Below are 25,000 nucleotides of genomic sequence, written 5' to 3'. Positions count from 1 at the left end.
ATCCTCTCTGTCCAGTCTCATCAACAACAAGCTGTATAAGGTGGGTACTTGTCTGAGTGCATTAACGATTATCATGTCAATGTTCACCGCCTATACATGATTGTTGCTATGGTAACCTCTCTCTGTCTCTCTCTCTGTATTCTTTACAACACTGAAGCGTAAACACATGCTTAGTGATGCTCATTGTCATAGTAACACAAGAAGCTTTGGTTTGAAGTTGTGACTTGCTAGCCGGTGTGACAGAGTTACTGTACCTGTGAATGTGGTGGGTAACTCAGTAACAAGAATTAAGCAGCTTCAGGGTGATTTATTTATCATTTCCTGCTAGCTAAACTCTTGTAGTGGAGAGAAAGTGAACCAGATAAATATAATGATGAAGATAACTTGTGCCTCCAGACGAGCTACAGTATATTTGTGTCTTCAGAAGATTTGTAAAGGTCAAAATTTGTAATATTGTAATCGTACCATGTGTGTGTTTAATACTGACATGTGTGTTCATTTTTATTGTGTATTGATGATGCAGGACTTGTGTGTGTTTTGTAGATCAGTCCCACCATTGAGGATCCTGCAGTGTTTAAGACCATAGAGAAGGTTATGAAGGAACATCTAAAAGGACCTGGACATTAACCATACACACACACACACACACACACACACACACACACACGCACACCCTTAGGGACTTTTGGGATTCAATCAGCACTCCTTGAACGATGAAATTTATAAAAAAAAAAAAAAAATCATAAATTTTCATAAAAAAAACAAGGTGTCTTTAAAATGTGAACTAGGTGATTAAACTGTGATGATTCTGTCAGCTGATGATGTAATGAGCCAATGTTTAACATCTAAATACACAATACTGTCTTTAAAAAAACGAACCCTGTGTTTAGATAAAAGATAGCTACGTCAGGTTTAGTCTAGCTTCATTAGCTGAACTTTACTACAGTTAAGCTAATAATTAAGATAATTAGCAAGTTATTAAGAAATTCCACTATGTGCTTTACATGCTAGCTTCAGTAGTCTTACTTTAGCTTAACTTTAATAGCGTGTGACTTGATTTACTCCTTCATTTTGTAACAACGCTTACTTTACTAGCCTTACTTTAATCTTACGAGACTAAATCTAATAAATCTCGTAATTTTATTGAAGTTTATCTGACAAGCTAGAAATTAGTTGAAGCAGTTAACTAGCTTAACTTAATTTCATCTAAGTAATATTTCTTTAACTAGCTTAACTTTACTAACATTTACTTTGTGACGTGTCTCACTAGCCTAACTTTTTTAATTCTGTTCAGCGAAGCTTAACTTTATTAGCATAATGCTTACTTGCTAAAGGAATTTGTTTAAGCTACTTGCTTTACTTTCCTAACAGCTAAACTTAATCATCTTAACGTTATTATCTAAACTTTCATATTTTTACTTGCTTTAATGTACGTACTGCTAGCTTCTTTCTCTTAGCCTAGCTCTTGCTTTGCTAGCTGTAGCAGTGATGTAGCAAGCTAACGTCACGTCTCTGTCTGTAAGGTAAAACCCACACCAGCAGACTGACACTGTTGTTTGTTGTATACTGTACTTTTTATTGACAATATTTTTTGATCACCACATAGTTTTGACCAAAATACAATCAATAATAAATAAAAAAAAAATGGACACAAAATAAATAAAATGATTCTCTGTAACGTGCAGAAATAACTCAAAGACAGGAAAGAGGTTCTGTACATGAGGTCACCCGGGCAACGCCTACAGAAAACAATTCCACATCTTTACACAGAAATAATAAAATAATTCACAGCAAGCAACAAGTTCGTCGTCTTTTAAAAGTTAAGTCTGGACTTGGACGAGTCGATACACACTCTACGTTCACTAGCAGCTACACCTGTCTTGTAGTTATTTCTCCTAGTTGAGAGACGGGGTTTTGCTTGGCGATGAAGCCGTCTGATTGGCCGATGAGTGGTGATTGGCAGCAGAGTGATGAGACTCTTTCTACATCCAACAGTCTCCAAGAGTGCACTACTAGAAACTGTTTTTCATCAGTGGGGGTGTGGTCTCATCAGACCCATTAAAAGGGGCGTGACCTTTTACCTGACAGTCTAAACAAGGGCGTAGCTTTTCCCCTGCTGTCAGGACCTGCGTGTTTCAAGCAATTTTTTTGTTTGTTTCTTTGTTTACCTGTCAGTCTAAACAGGGGTGTGGCTTCTTTCTCCATCAGCCCCAGTGAAATGGGCGTGGCCTTTCTACCTGTGTGCCCCAGTGTAAAGAATGTGCTTTTAGATTGTGCTTCAGTCCCATTAGAAGTGGGCATGGTCTCACTTTCTCCAAGCTAACACTGTTTAAACTTTACAATACTGAATCAGTTGCATTATATCGAAATGACTCAATGAATCAAACTGCACTGAAACTCTGGAAGCTTTGTGATTCATTCGAGTCCGTTACATTTAGAAATACAACAATAAAAATCGTCTGAACAAATCTTGCTGTTTGAATACAGCTACAACTAAATAATTTCTGTTTTTCAAAGGCTTTGGAATGTTTAAGTACTCTAGTGCACGCAGCGTGGGAAGACTGAGCGAATGTTCGACTCTTCAGCAGAGTTTGTGTTGAAACCTGAAGGTGTTAAAAAAACTTTTGTTGTGAAAATCAGTAATATTACAATATGGATTTTTTAAAAAACACAACTGAACCTAAATTAAAGTGGGGTAATGCCCCGTTACCCTACACAGAGAAGAGTTTAATAATCACTGCATCCATGTAAACAATAAAGTGCAGTTTTAATAAACTCTATAAACATTTACTAGCTTAAGAAATGTTACTTGCATCACTAGCTTCATTTCCCATACTGTTGCTTCCTCTGTTTCTTGTTTACTATCCTCACTAGCTTTAACGAGTTGTGTTCTTATTAATTTGATTAATTTTCCTAAATGAATGGAGTCTGATGTCGTTGTGCTGCGTGGTCACGACCATGTGTGACGCTGCTGCAGTTGGCTTCTTGTGTTGGCTCCTGTTCATCTCACCAACAATAATAAAGTGTTTCTGACTCTACTAACTGTTTTGTTCTTCCTGCAGCTTAGCGTTAGTAGCATCACTTGATTTTCTGGCTTGTACTGTTCCTTCTGTCAGTTTTGTAACATTACTAGCTAAGTAATGTATCATTTACGCACCATCGTATACCTTTAGTAATGTTATTTCTGTCACTCGTTTAACTTCCTATCTCAGTGTAAGCTTTGTTAAGTTACTTAGTTTTTTAGCTTAACAAGGTGTAAAAACTTGTACTCGATAGTTTTGCTATCACTTTGCAAACCTAATCATGCTAATGGATTTTTTTTACTAGCTTAGCTTTTGTACTGTTTCCTCTGAGCTTAAATTTAGTAACATGACTTGATTTAGTTAAGTAACATTACACCCTGCACTAGTGTCAGTTTCAAACAATATTTTTTTTTATTGTTACTTTCTTTTATTTGAGGTTTAGTAATGTTAATCGTCAGCTTGTAATATCACTGTACTTGTTTTATTAGCTTATCTTAAGTAACATTACTAACTTTACTGCCTTAATGCCTGTAGCCTTACATCACTTTAGCTTATCTTCAGTAACGTTACTTGATTTACTAGCTTTAGTTAATGTTAAGTACTTTACTAGCATAGATTTAGTTGGGTCACTTTTGTGACTAGCTTATTGTTAGAATGGTTCATCTGGGATGTGGAAGAGTCCATGCTAATGCAAAACTGTCCTCAGTGGCAGAACAGTAAAAATTAGCATTGTGTTCCAACATTAGAACATGACTGAAGGGTAAAGTAATTCTAAAAAATTAGAAAACAGAACCCTGTGGAACACCTTGAACTACTGTTGTCATTTCTGAACCAGGTAAATCAAGAAAAAAAATTTAATTTAAAGCATTAAATAAAATTTCAGCGTCGTGAAGCGTGTGGAAGCCGAAAGGGGTCAAAAACGGTCAAAGTTAAAGTTGAACAACAAACTTGGAACAAAGTGTCACTAATAAAAATGATTATTTATGCGACATAAATGTGTCGTGTAGCTAATAACATTTATCACAGTTTACAATTAACAACATATTAATATCCAAATAAAATATCTGAAATCTTTTAAATTGAAAGTATGCAAAAATCCTTTGTACTCTACGTGTTTTTCTGTTATTATATCCAATAGCACACATTATTGGACTTTATTAGAAAATATTTTTTATATAATAACTGAAAATAAAAACAGTTTGTGGTAGTGCACTTGGAATTTAAAACTCTAACAGCATGTAGTTTCTTCAAGCAGCAGGTTTCAACCTCTTACACCTTCACATTCATATTTACGTTCTTCTATCACACAGAGTCGTGTGTGTGTGTGTGTGTGTGAGAGAGAGAGAGAGAGAGCGCATATGTGGAAGAAAGAAATAAAAGTGTGTGACAGTAAATGTGCAGAAGGAATAAAGTCAGTGTTGAATACAGCAGTGTGTCTGTAGATGATAGAGATTTGGATATAAAACTGTATCTATAATCCTGTACAGTCACTCTGGTGTAGAGAGGGCGGGGCAGGGGGTGAGGGCGGGGCAGGGGGTGTGGGCGGGGGCAGGGGATGTGGGTGGGTCAGGAGAGCACCGTGACTCTTTACAGTTTGGCCCCCATCTGTCTGGGCAACATGTGTTTTCTTGGCAGTGTGTGTGAGCAGATCTCTGTCCCCCGACGTCACCGTCACACTCGAATATGTGTGGACTGGAACACACACACAAACACACAGGAATAAAATGTGTGTGTGGTAGGGTTTTGATTTTGTGTTAAAAAAAAATAAATATAATAATAATAATAATAATAATAATAATAATAATAATAATAATAATTAAATGAATGAATGAATAATTGATGATGAATTAAGTTGTTGCTTATTTTAAATACATTTCATATAATTTTACATAAAAAAATGAACTTATTTAGTAATTACAGTGTGTGTGAGTGAGTGTGTGTGTTTGAGTGAGTGAGTGTGTGTATATATATATATATATATATATATGTATATATATATATATATATATATATATATACATACATACATACATATATATATATATATATATATATATATATATATATATATATATATGTATATATATATATATATATATATATACATATATGTATATGTGCATGTGTGTGTGTGTGTCTCACAGTTGCGAGTCCTTGTTGTCCCTCTCTCAGCATGAGTATGTCCTCACAGTGGAACTGTCTAACCGCTGCACTGCTGATGGCCCGACTACACACACAATTATACAGAATGAAAAATAAGTAATAGGAAATTCAGACACTGTGTGTGTTTGTGTGTGTGTGTGTGTGTAATACCATCTGCTGGAATTCGGTGTGTGTGTGCTGATGTTGTGAGGCGAAACCCAGCCGGCAGTGTCTCTGCTGACCCAGGCATCATACTGATCCCATGAATATCACGTGGGGGAAACTGTCTCCTCCACGAAGGGCCACGGAAATCCTGCACACACACACACACACACACACACACACACACACACACACACACACAGTCAATCCTGCTATACTGTTTTACATTGCTGTATGATATATTATATAGAAACAGTCTTTTCTGAACACACACACCTCATCTAGCCGTCTCTCTGTACCCAAAGCCAGCAGGTTGTTATATTCTCTCTCTAGAAGTTGACGAGCCTAAAAGAGAAAAACACTGTAACATTATTGTGTGTGTGTGTGTGTGTGTGTGTGTGTGTATATACCTGAGTTTTGAATGTGTGTCCCTGAATGGGTGTGTGTATACCTAAATGTTCTGAGAGTGTGTGTCTGTGTGTGTGTTTGTGTGTTTACCTGAATGTTCTGAGTGGAGCTGTAAGTGTGTGTTTGTGTGTATACCTGAGTGTGTGTGTTTGCATGTGTGTACCTGAGTGTTCTGAGTGGAGATGTGTGTGTGTTTGTGTGTGTATCTGAGTGTGTGTGTGTTTGTGTGTGTACCTGAGTGTTCTGAGTGGAGATGTGAGTGTGTGTGTTTGTGTGTGTACCTGAGTGTGTGTGTGTGTACCTGAGTGTTCTGAGTGGGGATGTGAGTGTGTGTTTGCGTGTACCTGAGTGTGTGTGTATCTGAGTGTGTGTGTGTGTGTGTATCTGAGTGTATGTGTGTGTACCTGAGTGTTCTGAGTGGGAATCTGCAGTAGCAGAGCAAGGCTGCTGTAGTCGAAGTTACTGTCGAGGGCGATCAGTGCTCCGTGAACTCCACTCTCTAAAAGGATGTTGGCGTAGTCACGGAGACCGATACTCTGAACCCAACGAATCACACGCTCGTTAGTCCATACCAGCACATCTACACACACACACACACACACACACACACACACACACAGAAAAAATACACAACGTGACAAACAGACATCACCTCTAGGGGGTGCTGTTTTGTCACTGCTCAATATCGTGTGTGTGTGTGTGTGTGTGTGTGTGTGTGTGTGTGTGTGTGTGTGTGTGTGTGTGTTTGAGAGACCTCTCATCTCATGCTGGCTGCTCTCTCGTCGTCTCTCCAGATCTTTGCGGTCGTAGTTGAGTTTTTTCAGACACATGATACCGTACTGAAGACTCGTCCTGTCAAACACACCAATGAGGTATTTTGTAGAAAACATTATAAACTATAAACATAATGAATATGTATATATATATATATATATATATATATATATATATATATATAAAACTATAAACACTTAAAAACATCTTTTAAATGTTTAACTGTTTTGAGGTGTTCTCTTTCTGTAGATTAGTACAGGTGAAACTTGGCATTGTTAAGGTTTACACATTAACATTGCAGCAGTAGATGATGTCGGCCCATATTAAGGTGTTTAGAGAGATGTGTAAATTTAGACAGATGTGTAAACAGATGTGTAAACACAAATTATTTTTGAGGTGTTTTAACCCCCTGAAAGATATCCATCAATTTTACACATCTGTACACATTAAAGTCTGTACTTGTGGAAGCCGTCCACCATTGTTCAGATGTTTCGGTTCCTGTGCTTTCTTTCAGAGGTGTTTAGCTTTTTAACAGTGAAAGTTGTCCAAAGTTTTGAGGTGTTTAGTTTTGTATTATTCAAAGTGTTGTTCCCTAGTTCTGGCTGTTTACTTTGCACCCACAGAAGCTGACAGCTATATCTGAGGTGTTTAGCTCTCCACTGGTTGAAGGTGTGAAAGCTGTCCAACTTTTATAGGGTGTTTAGGTTTGTGGAGCAAATTGCTAGATTGGTCCTGGAGGAAGGTGTCCATATTTAGTCTTTAAGTTTATAAAAGTGTTGAATGTGTCCATTTTGATCTGTAAAAGATGTATAAAGGCTTGTTGGACCTGTCCAGGTTTAACTGTAGTGTTTAAATCACTTTTTTTAAAGTTTGTACCTGTCCAAGCTCTGCATTATTGAGGCTTTAGGGTTGTAACTGTGGACGCTTTAAAGTGTTTGGATCTGTACCTGTGGAAGCTGTCCACCATTTTGAGATGAACTCTGAGGTCCTTCTTGGTCAGGTGATCCAGCATCCTTGCATCGACCAGACACTCCATGAAGTAGCTGCGATACTGAGGTAGGCCAAGACTGGGCAGCCACTCGTTACCGATCCACTCATGATTCATATCCCCGTACGCTAGTGTCTAACACACAGACACACACACACCAGACATCTACACACGCTGGAATCTGATTGGACGTCAGATGTTGATTCATGCTCTCTAACAGCAGCTCTGACACTTGGTTTATATTAATACACTCTGATACCTTATTGTTTCCATAGCAACCCTGGACTGTGTACATTGCATGCTCCTCTGATTTCAAATAATTGCTGTGGAGAAGGAGACATTTATGTAGAATGTGTTGAAGGAGTCTCTAGTGTCAGCACTCAGAATCTCACCTGAGACCAGCTTCCTTCTTCAGACTGTGACTTCTGTTACAACGTGAACACACACACACACACACACACACACACACACACACACACACACAATTTTAGGAAGAGTTATATATATATATATATATATATATATATACAGTTAGCTAAAACTAGCTAAACTATGGCCGTGTTTAATTTAAACTTCTACTAAGTAAAAAAGAAATGCTTGATACACATTTGATCATGTTAGCATTCAGTTAGCATCCAGTTAGCATTCAGTTAGCATTCAACTACTTATTAAAAGTGTTTATTTCAGTGTGTGAAAATGTAACTACTTAAACTTGCTAGCTAATCTCCTCGCTAGCAAAGGTACTGCCTCACTATGTTCAATTGTATTTTAAACATTTCACTTTCTGTTACTAGTAGCTCGACAGTGAAAGACCTGGGTGTTATATTAGACAGTAACTTGTCTTTTGAAAATCACGTCGCCCAAACCACAAAAACAGCCTTCTTCCACCTCAGAAATATTGCCAAGCTGAGAAACATCCTGTCTGTATCTGATGCTGAGAAGCTAGTTCATGCTTTCATGACCTCTAGACTGGACTATTGTAATGCATTACTAGGTGGTTGTCCTGCATCTTTAATAAATAGGCTACAGTTAGTCCAAAATGCAGCTGCCAGAGTTCTCACTAGGACAAGAAAGTATGACCATATAACCCCAATTTTATCATCTCTACACTGGCTACCTGTTAAGTTTAGAATTGATTACAAACTGCTGCTACTTACGTACAAGGCTCTTAATGGTTTAGCTCCCATGTATCTAACTAGTCTTCTAACACGTTACAATCCTTCACGCTCTCTGAGATCACAAAACTCAGGACTCCTGGTAGTCCCCAGAATATCTAAGTCTACTAAAGGTGGTAGAGCGTTTTCTTATTTAGCTCCTAAACTCTGGAATAGTCTTCCTGATAGTGTTCAGGGCTCAGACACACTTTCACAGTTTAAATGTAGATTAAAAACTCATCTCTTTAGTCAGGCGTACACATAATACATCCCATAAATATTGTGCACTATCACACTAGACTTGCACATTCTTATGAACAGCAGATATGTTAATCCCTCTGCACTGCTCTTCTCTTCTCTTTTTCTACCCATGCTGAGACACCCATGCTAAGATCGTCTTCCGTGCGTTGAAATTTCTGGACCTCCACTGAGACAAGGCTGACTCTGTGAGAACCCTGAGACATCTACAGATCTACCGGCTCCAGTTGGACTCTGTGATACTTGTATATTTGTAACCACACCATCTAGTGTCACCCATATGAGGATGGGTTCCCCTTGAGTCTGGTTCCTCTCAAGGTTTCTTCCTTTAACATCTAAGGGAGTTTTTCCTTGCCACTGTTGCCTGAGCCCTCAGACTTGCTCATTGGGGACAAATACACATACACACATACATACATACATACATACACACTGTGAACTGTATATATCTTGAATTTTTATTATATTAATTCTTTATACTTCTCCTTATGTTTATCTTTTGTTTTATGTTTATGTTCTGTAAAGCTGCTTTGTGACAATGTCCATTGTAAAAAGCGCTATACAAATAAACTTGATAAACTTGAATTGAATTGAACTTTCGCGTCACATTAAATTAGCATCTCATAAATATTTGGGTTACATTTTAGGTAAAAGCTAGCTAGCTAGACTACATAACATTTTATTTCTTTGAGTTTGATATTAATTGTAAGCAACTGACAGACAACTGAAGCTGTGAGGTTTTGTGCTTTAATAGGTTTATATGCTTAGTTAGTTTCTTTTGCTAACTAATGAATTGGCTAGCAAGGCAACGCTAACATTTAAATGTACTCTTAGCTTTCTGTCAGAGTTGCTAAAAAAGCTAATGATGAATAGATGGATGCTAGCATGTTTTTCTAAACTCCGAGACCCTGCTAGCATGCGCTAGTGTGTTTATACCAACAGCTTTTTATAATACAGAACGGTTTAAAACACAATAATCAGGAAACAAACTGAATCATAATAAACAGGTTACAGATCTGATGGGGCGTGTGGGATGTTTGACAAGTGAAGGAGATGTGAGGGCGCTGTAAAACACCACTTTAACTTAGAGGAAGAAACGTTAATCAGCTGAACACCAACATCTCATTTACCATCAGTTCACTTCGATTCAACAGCTTTTAGCTTTATTGCTTATTCTGTATAAATAAGGTCTAGAATTATATAACAATTATAAGTTGTGTATGAATTATTGTATGTTCTGTATAATACGTATATTTATATATTTTCAGATTTATTTATTTCTTCTTCAGTATTTACTTTTTGACTTATTTTTATTCCTTTATTTTATTTTTATTCTTTACTAATTTTCTATTTTGATATCAAGGACAGTGATAATAAACACTTCACTACATGTACTGTGTATTATTGTGTATGTGACAAATACAATTTATATATTGTAATGTCTATGAATGCTCGTCTGTCTGTCTGTCTGTCAGTCTCTGTCTGTCTGTCTGTCTGTGTCTGTCTGTCTGTCTCTGTCTGTCTGTCTGTCTGTGTCTGTCTGTCTGTCTAGGTGTTTGATAGGCAGATTATCTGTCAAATATCTGTCTATCTGCTTATTTATTTATTTATTTATTTATTTATTTATTTATTTGTCCTTCCATCTTTCTGTCTCTCTGTCTGTCCATCCATTGGTTCGTCTGATTGTTTAAGTGTCTCACTGTGTCCAGTAATCTCTGTATATTTATCTGTCTGTCTGTCTGCCTTGAGAGTCTGTTCATCTGACTGTCTGTCCATCATCTTCTTGTGTCTGGTAACATGTGTTTCCAAAGCTCTGTCTGCCTGTTTCTGTCCATCTGTCCACTCATCTTTATGTGTCTGCCTTTTTATTTATCTGTCTGTCAGTCTATATTTCTCTCTATCCCTCCATCTAATATTCTGTTCTTGAACAACACATTTTTTCACAGTTGTAAGTAATATTCATGATATTATGCCACATGTGACAAAAAATGAGAGAGTGTGTGTGTGTGTGTGTGTGTGTGTGTGTGTGTGTGTGTGGAGGCAGCAGAATGAAGATGAAGAGCAGGCGTGGCAGAGGGACAGAGGGAGCGAGTGACGGTTGGAGAGATAGAGGAGGAGAACTGACCGTTTTAGATGGAGCTGCGAGTGTTTCCATCTCCTCGTGTGTCACCCACACATTGCCTGATGGCTAAAGTGGGCGGAGCCACAGAGAGCAGCCATCCAATCAAAGAGGGGCAAGCAGTGTTAAAGAAGAAGAGCAGCACCACTGTAAGCCAATAGTGTTACAGTATCACGGTCAGGACATGTGACATGGCCCAGACAGCACACACACGCGCACACACACACACACACTCACACACACACACACACACACACACGCACGTACACACACACACACACACACACACACACACACACACGCACGTACACACACACACGCACGTACACACACACGCACAGGCATATACACACACACACACACACACACACACACACACACAGTGTCAGCTGGTTAGTAAACATGGATCATGTTAATGAGGAGAAGGTGTGAAGGTGTGGAGTTTAATCAAACCTCTTTACTAGATAAGTGTAAATACATAAAAAGTGAAATATTTTTAATAAAATGTTTTTAATACAAAAATGGAAAGAAAATTAAATGTGATTTAACAAATAAATACAGAATGAAGAAAGTAGGGACGAGAGGCAGGAAGACAGAAGAGAAAAATGATAGGCTAAGGAATCAAGGATGGAGAGAGAAAGACAAGAAACAAGAAAATATAGAGAAAGAGAAAAGAAAGACAAAGAGGAAGAAAAAAGTAAAATAAATATCAGGAAGAAAAGAAAGAAAGATAAACAGAATAAGAGGAAGGAAAGATGATTAAAGGGATAAAGATGGAAAAGAAGAGGAAGAACAGCTGGACTTTAGTTGTCATCTGTGTGTGTGTGTGAGTGTGTGTGTGTGTGTGAGTGAAAGCAAATGTGTTAAGTATTAACATCACATAAAAATGTGAAATAAATTAGAAATGGAGGAACATATTAACACTCACACACACACACACACACACACACACACACACACACACACACACTCACACTCACACACACATGTGCAGACAAGGAGCAGAAGGGTTCAAGCACATGTTTCTGTACTGACGAACCTGTGTGTGTGTGTGTGTGTGTGTACTCACGGTTCGGGAAGTGGGCGGGGCCGATGGACTGGTCAGTGACACCATTTCCTGTATGGCGAGGCGCAGTTTGAGGCGGTGTAGAGGGTTACTGATGCCGATCTCACGCTGGATCTCCGTATCGGACAGAGCCGACATGATGGCGCCACTCTTCACGTTCGCCCGACATGCTGCCACGTACCACGCTGGCATTCCTAACCACAACTACACACACACACACACACACACACACACACAGTCACTTTAAATCGTTCCTATTCAAGTACACACAGAACAGCTTGAACACAGAGTAGCCTTTACAACAGGATAACAGAAAAGAGGAATGGAGCAGCTGAAAGGATGGAGAGAGAGGATGGGACCATGGAATAGGAGGAAGGATGGAGGGAGACATGAGGGAGGAAAAACAGAAAGAATGGAAGGAAGGAAAAATGCCAAGAGAAAGATGATAGAGTGGAACAAACAGAGGAAGGATTGACAAGCAAGGAAGGAAAGAGAAAGGCTGGAGAAAAAAAAAGAGAAAGAGAAGAAAGACTGAAAAATGGAAGGAAAGGATTCAAGTTTGTACGTTTATTCAAGATGACCAGAAGGTGGCGCTGCTGTAAAACATCAGTTCAGACAGTCAACTGTGTTAATTACTGTAATGTACATCAAAGTATTTAACACAGGTGAATAATGTCAGGGTAATGTCCATGACCATAATGTCACTCATTAAACCTATAGGGAACATGCAATGAACTCCTAATGAACACCTAATGAACACCTAATGAACACCTACTCACTTTATATAGTACTGATAAAACTGTGCACATCATGAGTCGCACCTAGCAGTTACAAAGTAAGTAATGGGAGGTGACCACCAGGTTGTGTGTGTAGCTGAGAGTGCAGGTTTATTAGAGCAGCTCTGAGTCTGTGTGTAACAGCAGTACATTAACTTCTGACCATAAACTGCTGATTCCTACACACACACACACACACACACACACACACACACACACAAAGCTGTAGATTTGATTATGCAAGCACGCGCTGTGCCGAGTTTTTCTCAGGCGCTAACTAAAATAATCGCCTCACTAGCAGTTGGGTGCATCATGGGGAAAAGCAGCGTTCCACTCAGTTTAAGTAGCGAGTGTTAGAGTTGTTTTATTACAGTCAAGCGTGTACTTAAATCTCTCCAGCCCTGTGCTCCAGTATTGTTTAATGCACCCTTGTCGACTTTAGCACTGCATCACATAAGTGTGTACTTGTTTAAGCTCATAACAACCCTACTGAGCCTTAACAAAAACAAGAAGTCCTACTATGAGTCAGTTTGTTCTCTCAGCGCCGCTTGCAAGTTCCTGCCCCAATGCCTCTGTAAACAGATCTCAGTACTCATCCCCAAGGTTGCTGTAACCAATCAGACCTCAGTACTCATCCCCAATGACACATTAATAACTAAGACCTCAGTATTCATCCCCAATGCATCTGTAACCAATCAGACCTCAGTACACATCTCCAATGCCTCTGTAACTAATCAGACCTCAGTACTCAGTCCTAATGCCTCTGTAACCAATCAGACCTCAGTACTCAGTCCTAATGCCTCTGTAACCAATCAGACCTCAGTACTCATCCCCAATCCCTTTGTAACCAATCAGACCTCAGTACTCATCCCCAATGGCACTATAATAAATCAGACCTCAGTACTCATCCCCAATGGCACTATAATAAATCAGACCTCAGTACTCATCCCCAATGGCACTATAATAAATCAGACCTCAGTACTCATCCCCAATCCCTTTGTAAAAGAACACATATCATATATAACATATACATATATAACATATTAGAACATCTAGGGAAGGGGAAACTCAATAATGAGTCAGACTTCAAAAGACATCAGAGCCATAGAAGTTGTTTGTGTTCAGATTTGATTGTTTTTCTCCTCAGTCTTCATCTGTACTCAGTATTCAGTAGAAGTGATATTTCACTGTGCACCAGAAAAGCAGGACTGGAACAAAGCCAAAGTCCATGTTGTGGAAAGCCATTTAGATCAGCATGAGGTTTATGAGCAGAGCTCTTACCTCCAGCCATGCGACGACGGTAGGACCATCCCACTGTGCGAAAGGCAATCCTTTCCTCCTCGCCTCCTCCAGCAACTCGTGCCTAGAAAGAAGAGACAAACAGACAAATGGAGGAGGGAGGGAGAGTGAGAGAGAGAGAGAGTGAGAGAGAGAGAGAGTGAGAGAGAGAGAGAGTGAGAGAGAGGGGGGGGGGAGAGAGTGAGAGAGAGAGAGAGAGAGAGAGGGAGAGAGAGAGAGAGAGAGAGAGAGAGAGAGAGGGAGGAAGTGGGCGAAAGAGTGAGGAGAATTCATCTGCAATCCAATGGACAAACAGAGAGATTACTTATCTCTGTTATCATTAGCTACCAGACCCTCCCTGCTTTCACGTCCTCTGATAAGAACAAACACACCTTTCTTCTGTGCCTTGATAATCTCTTTATTTCAAAATTCCTCTCGCTCTTCTCCGAGGCATGATAAACTCCCATTGCTCTTCTGCTGCTCTTTCCACTCTGAATACATATTAATCATGAGAGAAGGAAGAAAACATTGCCATCTGTACAGTCCACAACTTTTCTAAAACCCATGATATGTTTCTAAGGAGGTGGATGTTGCTACACAATCCATCATTCAACCTCTCATGTCATTCATTCGTTCATTTTCTACCGCTTATCCAAACTATTCTCGGGTCTCAGGCGTCATCGGGCATCAAGGCAGGATACACCCTGGACGGAGTGCCAACCCATCACAGGGCACACACACACACACACACACACACTCTCATTCACTCACACAATCACACACTACGGACAATTTTCCAGAGATGCCAATCAACCTACCATGCATGTCTTTGGACCGGGGGAGGAAACCGGAGTACCTGGAGGAAACCCCCGAGGCACAGGGAGAACATGCAAACTCCACACACACAAGGTGGAGGCGGGAATCGAACCCCCAACCCTGGAGGTGTGAGGCGTACGTGCTAACCACTAAGCCACCGTGACCCACCTCTCATGTAACTTTACTAAATTCTCTCCTATTTCTATGTAAAGTGGGAGGGGCTAAACTTGGGTAGGGCTTACATAAGCACAACCTGAAAGAATCACAAAGCTGAGGTCACTCACCATACTATGCTTTTTTTTTAATTAATACCATGTTCATGCCAGAATGTTCTTCTCAAATATGAGAAAACTGAGAAGTGCAAACTATATTGGAATTTCTAAGTAGGTGGAGCTTTATGATTTTAATTAGTTTGAGCTTACCCATAGAAACTAGTTTTAGTGCTTGGCCCCTTATTTTTTTAATCAGTGTATCTAGGATATATAATATTTTGACACTGAAAACTATGTCCTAAGTCTTATTCTGGACAGCCTTATATTCTCTTTTAAATAAATGCCCAGATGTGTAATAAGTGAGATAACACCAGCGTACAAGAGCGGGTCAACATCCTGATATCAGACTCCATTACAGGTTGTGATGTGATTCATTTCCTTGTTATTTCCTGATATGTGTGAGCTGAGCCGAGTGTTATCACCAGATTCGGTTTTAGAAAAAGCCACTGTGAGAAGCTGAAAGTTTTGAGAGGTATAAACACCCAGCTCCTGTCTCTGGAGTCTCCACTTGCTGACACGGTGACTATAAAATTAGCAAGAAAAATGCTGTGCAATTATTGAAAATAAACCATTATACTCCATCATCACCCTCATGAAAACACAGCATGATGAAACAAAAACCACCTTTAAAATATGATTATCCATCACGAGACTGTGATAATCATGGGGCAAATTTGGAAGGAGGAAACTGGCTGGAAAATCTGCAGGTATTTTTCTAACAAACAGGCAGAGTTAAAGTACTTTATAAGGATAGTTTGGATAAACATGCTAAATCTTTGAGTAAGAACACATGAAAATTGACAAAACAAGTAGCTAACATTAACGTATTATTCATTAGCACCAAGGAACAATGAATTTACATGACGCAAAAATTACACAGTATGGGATTTTATACCCTGCTAGGGATGTTAGCATGTTAGCGAACCATCCTTCATGTCTAAAATCCCATCAAATGCTAAAACTCACACAAACACCGTCCCTGAAATCTGAATGAAGAAAAATAAACAAAAAGAGAAGCGGATGTCAAACTTATTAGACTTTCAACAAAGTGCTAAACACCGATCTTAACATCTGATTATGTGACCTGAGGATTAACAACATCTTGAAAGGGAAAAAGTCAAGACAACCTGCAGGCACTTGGCTAACAAACAACAGGCATTAAGATACAGTAATTCACAAAAGTTGGACAAAAATGGTAAAAAAATGGAAGCTAGCAAGGCAAAAAGAAGCATTTGGGACCACAAAGTTTCCTGCTAGGACCTACACAGAAATCAAAGTTTACGGTCATAAGTATCATAATTATTACAGGGCTTGCTGCCTTGCTAGTGTCCTCTGGGCTAAACTGTTAGCTCCAATAACATTTTTGTCCAACTGTCCCACTAACTGGAACATTAGAGCACTGACAGGAAGTCAACACTGAGTGGACAGTGATTGAGAGTAAGTAGATGTGCTGGATGTTTGTTCCTCAGAAGATGAATTAGTGATGCAAAGTAGTTTGCAGTGCAAAGTAAGGACACTTGAATACATCGTAGGGTGAAAAGAAAAAAGTCAGAGAAAGAGAGATGTCTTGGGGGGAAGGGGCCAGATCACCTGTCTATGTCTATTGCCCCTTTTCCACCAGAAAGAACCAGGTGCTGGTTCAGAGCTGGTTCAAAGTTGGTTCCACTGGTGAACCTTCTAAGAACCGGTTTGTCTTTCCATCAGTTAGAGAGCATCACAGAGCCGAGTCTGACGTCACTGTATACGTGTCACGTTACACAGCAACGTTAGCGCAGCAGCGACAAACACAAACACAACAACAACAATGGCGGATGTTGCTTTACTGTTAATGCTCATGGCTTTGTGAACCTACATTAACACCCAAACGCGGCGAATCCAACGTGTACGTGCAACTCCATGTAATCTGTATAAACGGAGGTTGTAATGGAGAAAGTACATAACGTTATTTTATCATTAACACAGAAAAAAGTTAGCCTTAGCATGTAGCTACTTACTATCATGTGTGCTGATAATGTATCATATCGCGGTAAAGTAAAAGTGTATTAAACATTAGTATACTTAAGGTACATTATCAAATGCGCTAACAGTAGCCCCGCCCACAGCCCTGCCCACAGCCCCTGACGCAAGCGCTTCTTAAGTCTAGACCAGCAACGTTTTGGTGCTACTTAAGAACCACTTTTCCTGGTTCAGAGCCGGTGCTTTGGCTGTCGAAAAAGAAAGAACTGGTTCTTAGGCTCCGAACCAGCACTCAAACTGCCTCGGTGGAAAAGGGGCATAAGTCTACATCTGCCCTGCTGTTTCCATAGCTGAAGCCACGTCTGTGCTCCACGACAGATAGCTCACTAGTACGTCCCTGTGTACCAGCTGATCAGGGTTTGTTGGTGACGTGACCCGTGTGAAGCTCTACCCAAAAACACACATCTTTTCTAACAAGAAGTGTTAGAAATGGAGGAGAAGAAGGAGATGTGGAGAAAACAATGGGATTATCTAGAGACGGCCTCCAGGATGGAGCGGTTCTGGGTGGACTTTTGCAAGGTGACTTTCAGAAAGGAAATGTGCACAATAAAAAATAACAATAAAATTGCTCTCAGCTGTATCAGTAAATTGGTCTTCGGTGTTTTCTGAGAGATGTGCGACCAAAATTTGCTAAACTGCTGTCCACTGTCACTCGTAATAATGCGTGTAACAAATTAGTCCCCTTTAAAGCTGTATTCAAGAGAGACGGTGCCATGACCCGGTCCTTATCTTTACATGTCTGATGTGATATGTTCCGGTCGAGTGTGTCATGTAATGAGCGTTTTTTTTTCCTCCGAACAAGCTGATGCTGAAGGGAGGGAGAGATTGAATTATGGATAACAAACAAACACACAAACACACGCAGAATAAGAAATGTAACACAATCTGAAGAGCTGACCATCCATAACCAGAGATGGCACCTGGTTATTGCAATCCAGCACATGATGCACACTGATACACACATCAGGAGGAAGGCCTCAGCATGGCAGGCTGTTTAGTTATAAACACACACACACACACCCACAAACTCGGAGTTTCCAGGCAGAAATGCATCTTCTACAGTACTGCAGAAGGGAAGAATCACATGTACATTCGTGTGAGAGAATAGGCGGTAGGGCGTAGGGGGGAGTGTAGACGGCAGATGGACAGAGAACAGGTCCGAGCCCTCGCAGATAAACACACACACATCATACACACAGCACACAAGCACAAGACAGACTGAAAATATGCAGCAAAGTCTCAGCAACGCAAACCAAACTTACCCGCTGATGAGGAGACGAGAAATAAAGAGAGGGAGAGAGAGAGAGGGAGAGAGAGAGAGAGAGAGAGAAAGAGAGAGAGAAATAAAGAGAGAGAGAGAGAGAGAGAGAGAGAGAGAGAAATAAAGAGAGAGTGATGGAAGATAAAATTAAAAGTCTATTACTGAGCATACTGTATGTACAACACATTGTTTGAATCCTGATTAATTTTGTTATATTTTAATATAAGTTTTTAAATGTAATGTTCAGAATCCAGAGCATCAGGAACATTTAACACACACCTCACTACTGTTTTAGGCTCTGTGACATTTTACTGTTCAGTGCTTAAAATGAATGAATATTTTATATGCCCTATTATGCCCATATTATTAGAGTAGTAAACAAACTGGGTAAAACACAAGCTAGAATTAAAACTAGAATAATGATGAAACATTATGCCAACATTACTCAGTATAACAAACTAGCATTAAAATAAAGGATGAAATAGATACAAAAGAATCTAGAAATAACCCTGAATTATTAGAAGCAAGAGCAAGGAATATAATTAAACTGGCATTAGTTTAAATATTCTAAAATCCATGCAAAACGCTATAAGGAATTGGCTAAAAGATAAATTAGCAACATAGTAATTCACATCTACACTAAATAATTTGCCCAAACATACATATATGCTACATAAAATTAGTGTTAAAATAAACCCCTTAGGGTTAGGTTTAGGGTTGGGATTAGGGTTAGGGTTGGGATTAGGGTTAGAGCTGGGATTAGGGTTGGGATTAGGGTTAGGGTTAGAGCTGGGATTAGGGTTATGGTTGGGATTAGGGTTAGAACTGGGATTAGGGATAGGGTTGGGATTAGGGTTAGGGCTGGGATTAGGGTTAGGGATTAAGGTTGGGATTAGGGTTAGGGTTGGGATTAGGGTTAGTGCTGGGATTAGGGTTGGGATTAGGGTTAGGGTTAAAACACGTTATCTCTCATTACAGTATCCACAATAACCCATTACCTCTCACTAAACACTATCATCGTGATAAACAGCCTAAAACACAAGCTAGCATTAGATCAGCATGCTAATCATAGACTAGCCATTTTTTGTCATTGATTAAAAGCTTAGTAAAACGATTTTGCTTGTTAAAAATTTGAGGTAGAATTCGCATAAAACAGGTGTGTGTTAATAATGGCTGCATGATGCCCTGTCCTTAACACCTTTCCTGTGTTCATACAGCATGCAAAATGAACGTGTGCATTAATCAACAGAACGGCTGTCGAACGCAAACAGCATGATGGGAAAACAAGCGTAAAATGAACATCAGGTCATTAGCATGGACACAGTAGACACTTTGCTAACATGCAGCAGAAATGCACAGAGTAGCGTGCGCTCGGTTCTCCGGCTGTGGAGGGAACAATACACTGCAGATGTTATTAAAGCTTCATACATCCTAACACACATTAACTACAACCTATAATACCTGTTGCAATAATGTGACCTTGCTCTAAGTTGATGCTTATTTGGTATTTTATGAAGTATTTAATACTAAGACTGACCTATAGTCTCTGTAGGCTACAGTACCTGCAGTTCTCTAGTTATTCACTAGGATACACTGCCTGCACTGATACACAAAACCCTGTACTATTCCCGAAATCCCAGCATTCTGGGTTTTTTCTAGTTCTTGCAATTCTCCTCATGTCCTCTTTCCTAGACTAGGATCCCACTCATTGCACTGTTCCTAAAGATCCTATTATGATCCCATCCTCAATATCCTTAGAGTATCCAGTATTCTATCAAATTCGTAATGCCCTCTGCCCAGTGACTAGCTCCCACTGCATGTTCCCTCCTCTACCAGTTCCCAGTGTTTTCAGAGTCCCCTCAACCTCACAGGTCCCATTCCCACCTGTGCCTGTGTGTCCTATGTCCTAATTACCAGTGTACTCTAGTTCCCTCTAAGTTCTCTCTGAAACACCATTGTTTCTAAGGTCCCCCCAGTTTTTTTGCTGTTTCCACTATTCTCCTACAGCATGCCTAGATTCCCTTTTCCCCATTGTTCCCTCCTCCTCTAGTTTCCATCATTTCCACAGTATGTTTTCCCCTCAATCTCACAGGCCCCATCCCCAACTGTGTGTCCTGCACCCTAGTTGCCCTAGTGTACCCTACCTCGCTCTGCCCTCTGAGTGTCTCAAGAGTTGAATTGCTGTGGTCTCTTAGTGACTAATCCCTAAAATAAGTCTACAGAGGTAAAGCACTCACTTCTTCTTTATGCGGCGGTCTTTCTCAGCCTGAGTGCCCAGTTTCCCAACACCAATTTCCTGAGCAAGCAGCTCCACATCTGAAACTCCACCTAATGTGACAGGAGGATAGATGTGTTCTTTTGTTTAGGACAAACAACAGCTGTGTGTTTGTGTGTTAAAGTCTGTGTGTCTGGTACCTGGTCCCGGTCCCATCATCTCCTTCCCCATGTGTACCAGTCGTCCCTTCTCCTTTTTGCCAAACAAGCGGCCGATGGATGATTTGATGCCTTTCTTCTTCGGTTGTTTATGGAGCGAGTCTTGACTGCTGGCTACGCTGCTCAGAGCTGCATCAGCCTCTAATGCTGCAGCCAGGCTACAAACACACAAACACACACAACATACATATTACTGTTACATGTACCAAGATTAGCGCGATCACTACACACACCCCATATTATTCAGCAATTCCCAATTCCCGTTTTTTTGTAGTTCCTGGTTCTCAGATCTTTGTTCCTTCAGTTCCTCTGAGTTTCCTTATATCTCATCTCTTAGTTTCTACTTCTCTTACTTGCTGGTCCACTTAGTTCCTAGTTCCTGTTATTTATAGTACTAATATTTACTTATTATTTTCCAGTTACTTTTGTTCCTAGTTCCATTAGTTTCCTGGGCCTCTCAGTTTGTAGTTCTCCATACCAGGTTCCTCTAGTTCCTTGTTGCCTTAGCTTCTTGGTCTTCATAATTTACATTTCCTTTATTTCTTGATCCCTTTAATTTATGGTTCCCTTTACCTTAGTTACCTGGTCTCTTCGGTGCTAAACCTCAGTTTTCCCTTCTAGTTCCTCTTTCTCAGTTCTCTTTGTTTACTCCTCCCTTAGCTTCCTTGTGCAATACCTACTAATTCTCAATTTTATTAAGTTACAGTTCCCTTAGTTACTAGTTTACCTTTAGTATCAAGTTCCCTTTGGATTCTAGTACCCAGTTCACTTAGTTCCTAGTTCCCGTATCTTATAATTCATAATATTTTATCTGTTTTTCTTTTTCCTTTTCTTTTTTTTAAACATTTTAACAGCAATTTATTAACCATATATTATTATGAAATTTTTTAATATAATGGTGTTATATTCAACATTTACTGTAGAAGTACCTGTATATATGTGTGTGTGTGTGTGTGTATGTGTGTGTGTGTGTGAGAGACACTCACCGTGCGTCGTTGTGAGAGGAAGCGGGCAGCGTGTGTGTCATGCGAACTTGACGAGGCGTTGGAGGAGGAGACGTCTCACACTTTATGGTGGCTTTATCTTCTCGGCCGTCATCGTCCACTGCTGCAATCTGTCGTGCACACACACACACACACACACACACACACACACACAAAATGTTCATCGTTTGCACTATAAATACTCAGCAGATCATAGCACATAGAGGTGGAGAAAATGCATGATGGGAAACAGAGAATTAAGCCCCGCCTTTCTTCTTCATACACATATAGAACTCTCACACACACAGATACAGAATATAAATACTCAGATTACTTAGATTATAGCAGAGCAGCTGGTGCATGCTGGGAAATTAAGCAGTACCTTTCTCCGGTGTTTCCTCAGGTCACTGGGCTGAAACACAGAAATATAAGAATTAAATTTAGGTTAAATCACAGAATATCACACAGTGTTTATCTATCTGATATATTTCTAGTGTGCAGTGTGGTGGTGTGGGCTTTCATTTCTGTCCCTTCTCAATTCCCTCTGATGTCTCTTTAAACAGAATTGTGTCTAATATTATAGAAAGTAATAGAATGTTCTGATTGGCTGTGAAATAATGACATGAGTGACATCAGTAAGCAAAAATAATACACTAAGAAAGAAAAATGAGAAAGATGTAGAAGCGGAAAAAAGTAAAAGTAAGAGAAAAAGAAGGTACAGATGTCTGCTAAAGAAGAGCGATGAAGATAAAAATGATTAGGAAGGAAATGGAAATAAAAGAAAAAAGATGAATATGAACAAGCACATGAGGTTTTGTGTGTGTGTGTGTGTGTGTGTATACCAGTGTCATGACTCCCATGCGCTCCATGTCCCGGGCAGGGCTGCGGGGTGTGTGTTTGGGGGATGAGTGCCCGCTGGGGGGTGATGATGATGCGAGCGATGATGCTGTAGCCGAGGCGGTGATAAGAGAACGCGCCAGATTCAATCCCTCTAAACTCACACTGGCTACACGGTGTTCAATCTCCTCTGCCCGCTGTTCCGTACACTCCTTCTCCTCCTGAATCAGCCTGGACACACACACACACACACACACCACTTCTAACTCGCTACCTGGCTAATCGTATCATCGATCGTTCAGCCAACATATCTGAAAGAAATACTGGTTACATGCTAGCTAGCAAAAAAATCTTTAACTGTCAGTCTTCCAACACGTTTAAGGTAAATGTTTTGTGTTAATTTTCGAGAGACTCTTTGTCTTTACACTGTCCATAGAAAAGACTTAATAGCCACATGCTAAGCTAAATAAATTCCCTCAGGATTTAGCTATCTTAGGCGCTGGCTCTGTATTTCCAGTTGCTTAGCAACACATTTCCCACCAGTTTAACCACTTGGACATACTGACCAGCTGGTTTCTGGTGTGATACGACTTCAGAAGGAGTTTTAGGGATTTAGCAAAACCAGACTTCAGCCATTGTCTATAAAATATATAGTGTATTTTATCACAGGGTGAAAACAATGCAAACAATAAACGATCTTTAATCTCCACTCAAAAAATACTAATAATTTGATTCAGTAAACATTTTCAATCCAGACACACAAAAGAGCCAATCAGTTTGCATCCTATCGGCATCATGTGCTTTGTGGGAGGGGCTTCTGAGGCTGAGAGGCATGAGCAGATAACATTAGCTTCTTAATAACTGAATTATTTCCTTCATTTGTTTTCAGAAAAATATTTACACCACCACACACAATTGTTTTTTGGACTCTCATGCCTTAAAGTGTAAAACAAAGACATTGTTTGTATATTAATTTAAAGGAAATTCACTTATGCTAGCAGTTAATTCAATAAATATACAAGATTTGATAGCTTTGAAAAATTTAAGAAGGTCTCTCATAAGTGATCTTTTGCTTCAGAAATATCTTTTTAATGTGAAAGCTAGCTTATGTTACCTCCAGAACCAGCTGTTTAACCCTTTAGGTAAAGACTGTGCTGTTGTCTGACCGTATCTCCTTGTTGATGGCGTCGAGTTGCTCCTGCAGCATCATGGCGAGGGTTTGAGCATCAGAATGTCCGCTGGGCGAGAGCAAATCCATCGAGCTGAACAAAGTCTCGCGATCGTCATCGTCAATGTCTGACATCTCGGTATCACTTTCAAACGGGTGTGAGCCCAACATGCCGAGCTGCTGCGCTCGCCACTCGTGTTCACCCAGAGACTTTGCCTAAAAAAAGAGCACAGAAATGCTATATATATTTATTTATATATTTATACACAGTATCTGACAGAAGTGAATACACTGCTCACATTATATCTTTTAATGTGACAACACTGAAGAAATGACACTTTGCCCCAGTGTAAAGTAGTGAGTGTTCAGCTTGTATAACAGTGTAAATTTGTTGTCCTTTAAAATAACTCACACAGCCATTAATGTCTAAACCGCTGGACACAAAAGTAAGTACACCCCTAAGTGAAAACGTGTGTCAATATTTTGTGTGGCCACCATTATTTTCCAGCACTGCCTTAACTCTCTTGGGCATGGAGTTCATCAAAGCATCACAGGTAGCCACTGGACTCCTCATCCACTCCTCCATGATGACATCACGGAGCTGGTGGATGTTAGAGACCTTGTGCTCCTCCACCTTCCGTTTGAGGGTGACCCACAGATGCTCAATAAGGTTTACCCTCAGCTCCTTTAGCAAGGCAGTGGTAATCTTGGAGGTGTATTTGGGGTCATTATGTTGAAATACTGCCCTGTGGCCCAGACTCCAAAGGAGGGGATCAGGCTCTGCTTCAGTATGTCACAGTACATGTTGGCATTTATGGTTCTCTCAATGAACTGTAGTTCCCCAGTGATGGCAGCACTCATGCAGCCCAAGACCATAACACTCCCACCACCAGGCTTGACTGTAGGTAAGACACACTTGTCTTTGTCCTCCTCACCTGGTTGCCACCACACACACTTGACACCATCTGAACCAAATAAGTTTATCTTGGTCTCATCAGACCACAGGACATGGTTCCAGTAATCCATGTCCTTGTCTTCAGCAAACTGTTTGCAGACTTTCTTGTGC

The 25,000-nt window shown here is 40.0% G+C and overlaps 2 protein-coding genes across 4 annotated transcripts in view; one reads left to right on the top strand and one right to left on the bottom strand.

The window, feature by feature from the left end:
- The window catches only part of acss3 (acyl-CoA synthetase short chain family member 3), an 18,973-nt gene extending 17,172 nt beyond the window's left edge, over window positions 1-1,801 (top strand). The window contains exons 15-16 of the mRNA XM_060889698.1: window positions 1-40; window positions 544-1,801. The exon at window positions 1-40 is cut by the window's left edge and continues 136 nt beyond it. Of these exons, the coding sequence (XP_060745681.1) occupies window positions 1-40; window positions 544-627 (124 nt within the window). The 3' untranslated portion in view covers window positions 628-1,801. The remainder of the gene's footprint in view (window positions 41-543) is intronic.
- Window positions 1,802-3,144: 1,343 nt separating this feature from the next.
- The window catches only part of ppfia2 (PTPRF interacting protein alpha 2), a 101,293-nt gene continuing 79,437 nt past the window's right edge, over window positions 3,145-25,000 (bottom strand). For 2 of the 3 annotated variants that reach the window (XM_060889694.1, XM_060889696.1), the window contains 17 exons: window positions 23,933-24,150; window positions 22,772-22,997; window positions 22,312-22,341; window positions 21,933-22,060; window positions 20,929-21,104; window positions 20,751-20,841; window positions 14,152-14,233; window positions 12,098-12,298; window positions 11,035-11,097; window positions 7,890-7,922; window positions 7,457-7,632; window positions 6,490-6,587; window positions 6,140-6,315; window positions 5,604-5,672; window positions 5,337-5,478; window positions 5,166-5,250; window positions 3,145-4,715 (listed from right to left, as the gene is read on the bottom strand). In XM_060889694.1, coding sequence (XP_060745677.1) covers window positions 5,192-5,250; window positions 5,337-5,478; window positions 5,604-5,672; window positions 6,140-6,315; window positions 6,490-6,587; window positions 7,457-7,632; window positions 7,890-7,922; window positions 11,035-11,097; window positions 12,098-12,298; window positions 14,152-14,233; window positions 20,751-20,841; window positions 20,929-21,104; window positions 21,933-22,060; window positions 22,312-22,341; window positions 22,772-22,997; window positions 23,933-24,150 — 1,968 coding nt within the window. In that variant the 3' untranslated portion in view covers window positions 3,145-4,715; window positions 5,166-5,191. The remainder of the gene's footprint in view (window positions 4,716-5,165; window positions 5,251-5,336; window positions 5,479-5,603; window positions 5,673-6,139; window positions 6,316-6,489; window positions 6,588-7,456; window positions 7,633-7,889; window positions 7,923-11,034; window positions 11,098-12,097; window positions 12,299-14,151; window positions 14,234-20,750; window positions 20,842-20,928; window positions 21,105-21,932; window positions 22,061-22,311; window positions 22,342-22,771; window positions 22,998-23,932; window positions 24,151-25,000) is intronic. The other variant, XM_060889695.1, reaches the window with a different exon arrangement.

The sequence above is a fragment of the Tachysurus vachellii genome, chromosome 16 (assembly GCF_030014155.1).
Source record: "Tachysurus vachellii isolate PV-2020 chromosome 16, HZAU_Pvac_v1, whole genome shotgun sequence".
In the NCBI taxonomy this organism is placed as follows: domain Eukaryota; kingdom Metazoa; phylum Chordata; class Actinopteri; order Siluriformes; family Bagridae; genus Tachysurus; species Tachysurus vachellii.
Note: the sequence above shows the minus strand (reverse complement) of the source record. Positions and strands in the feature narration are given on the sequence as shown.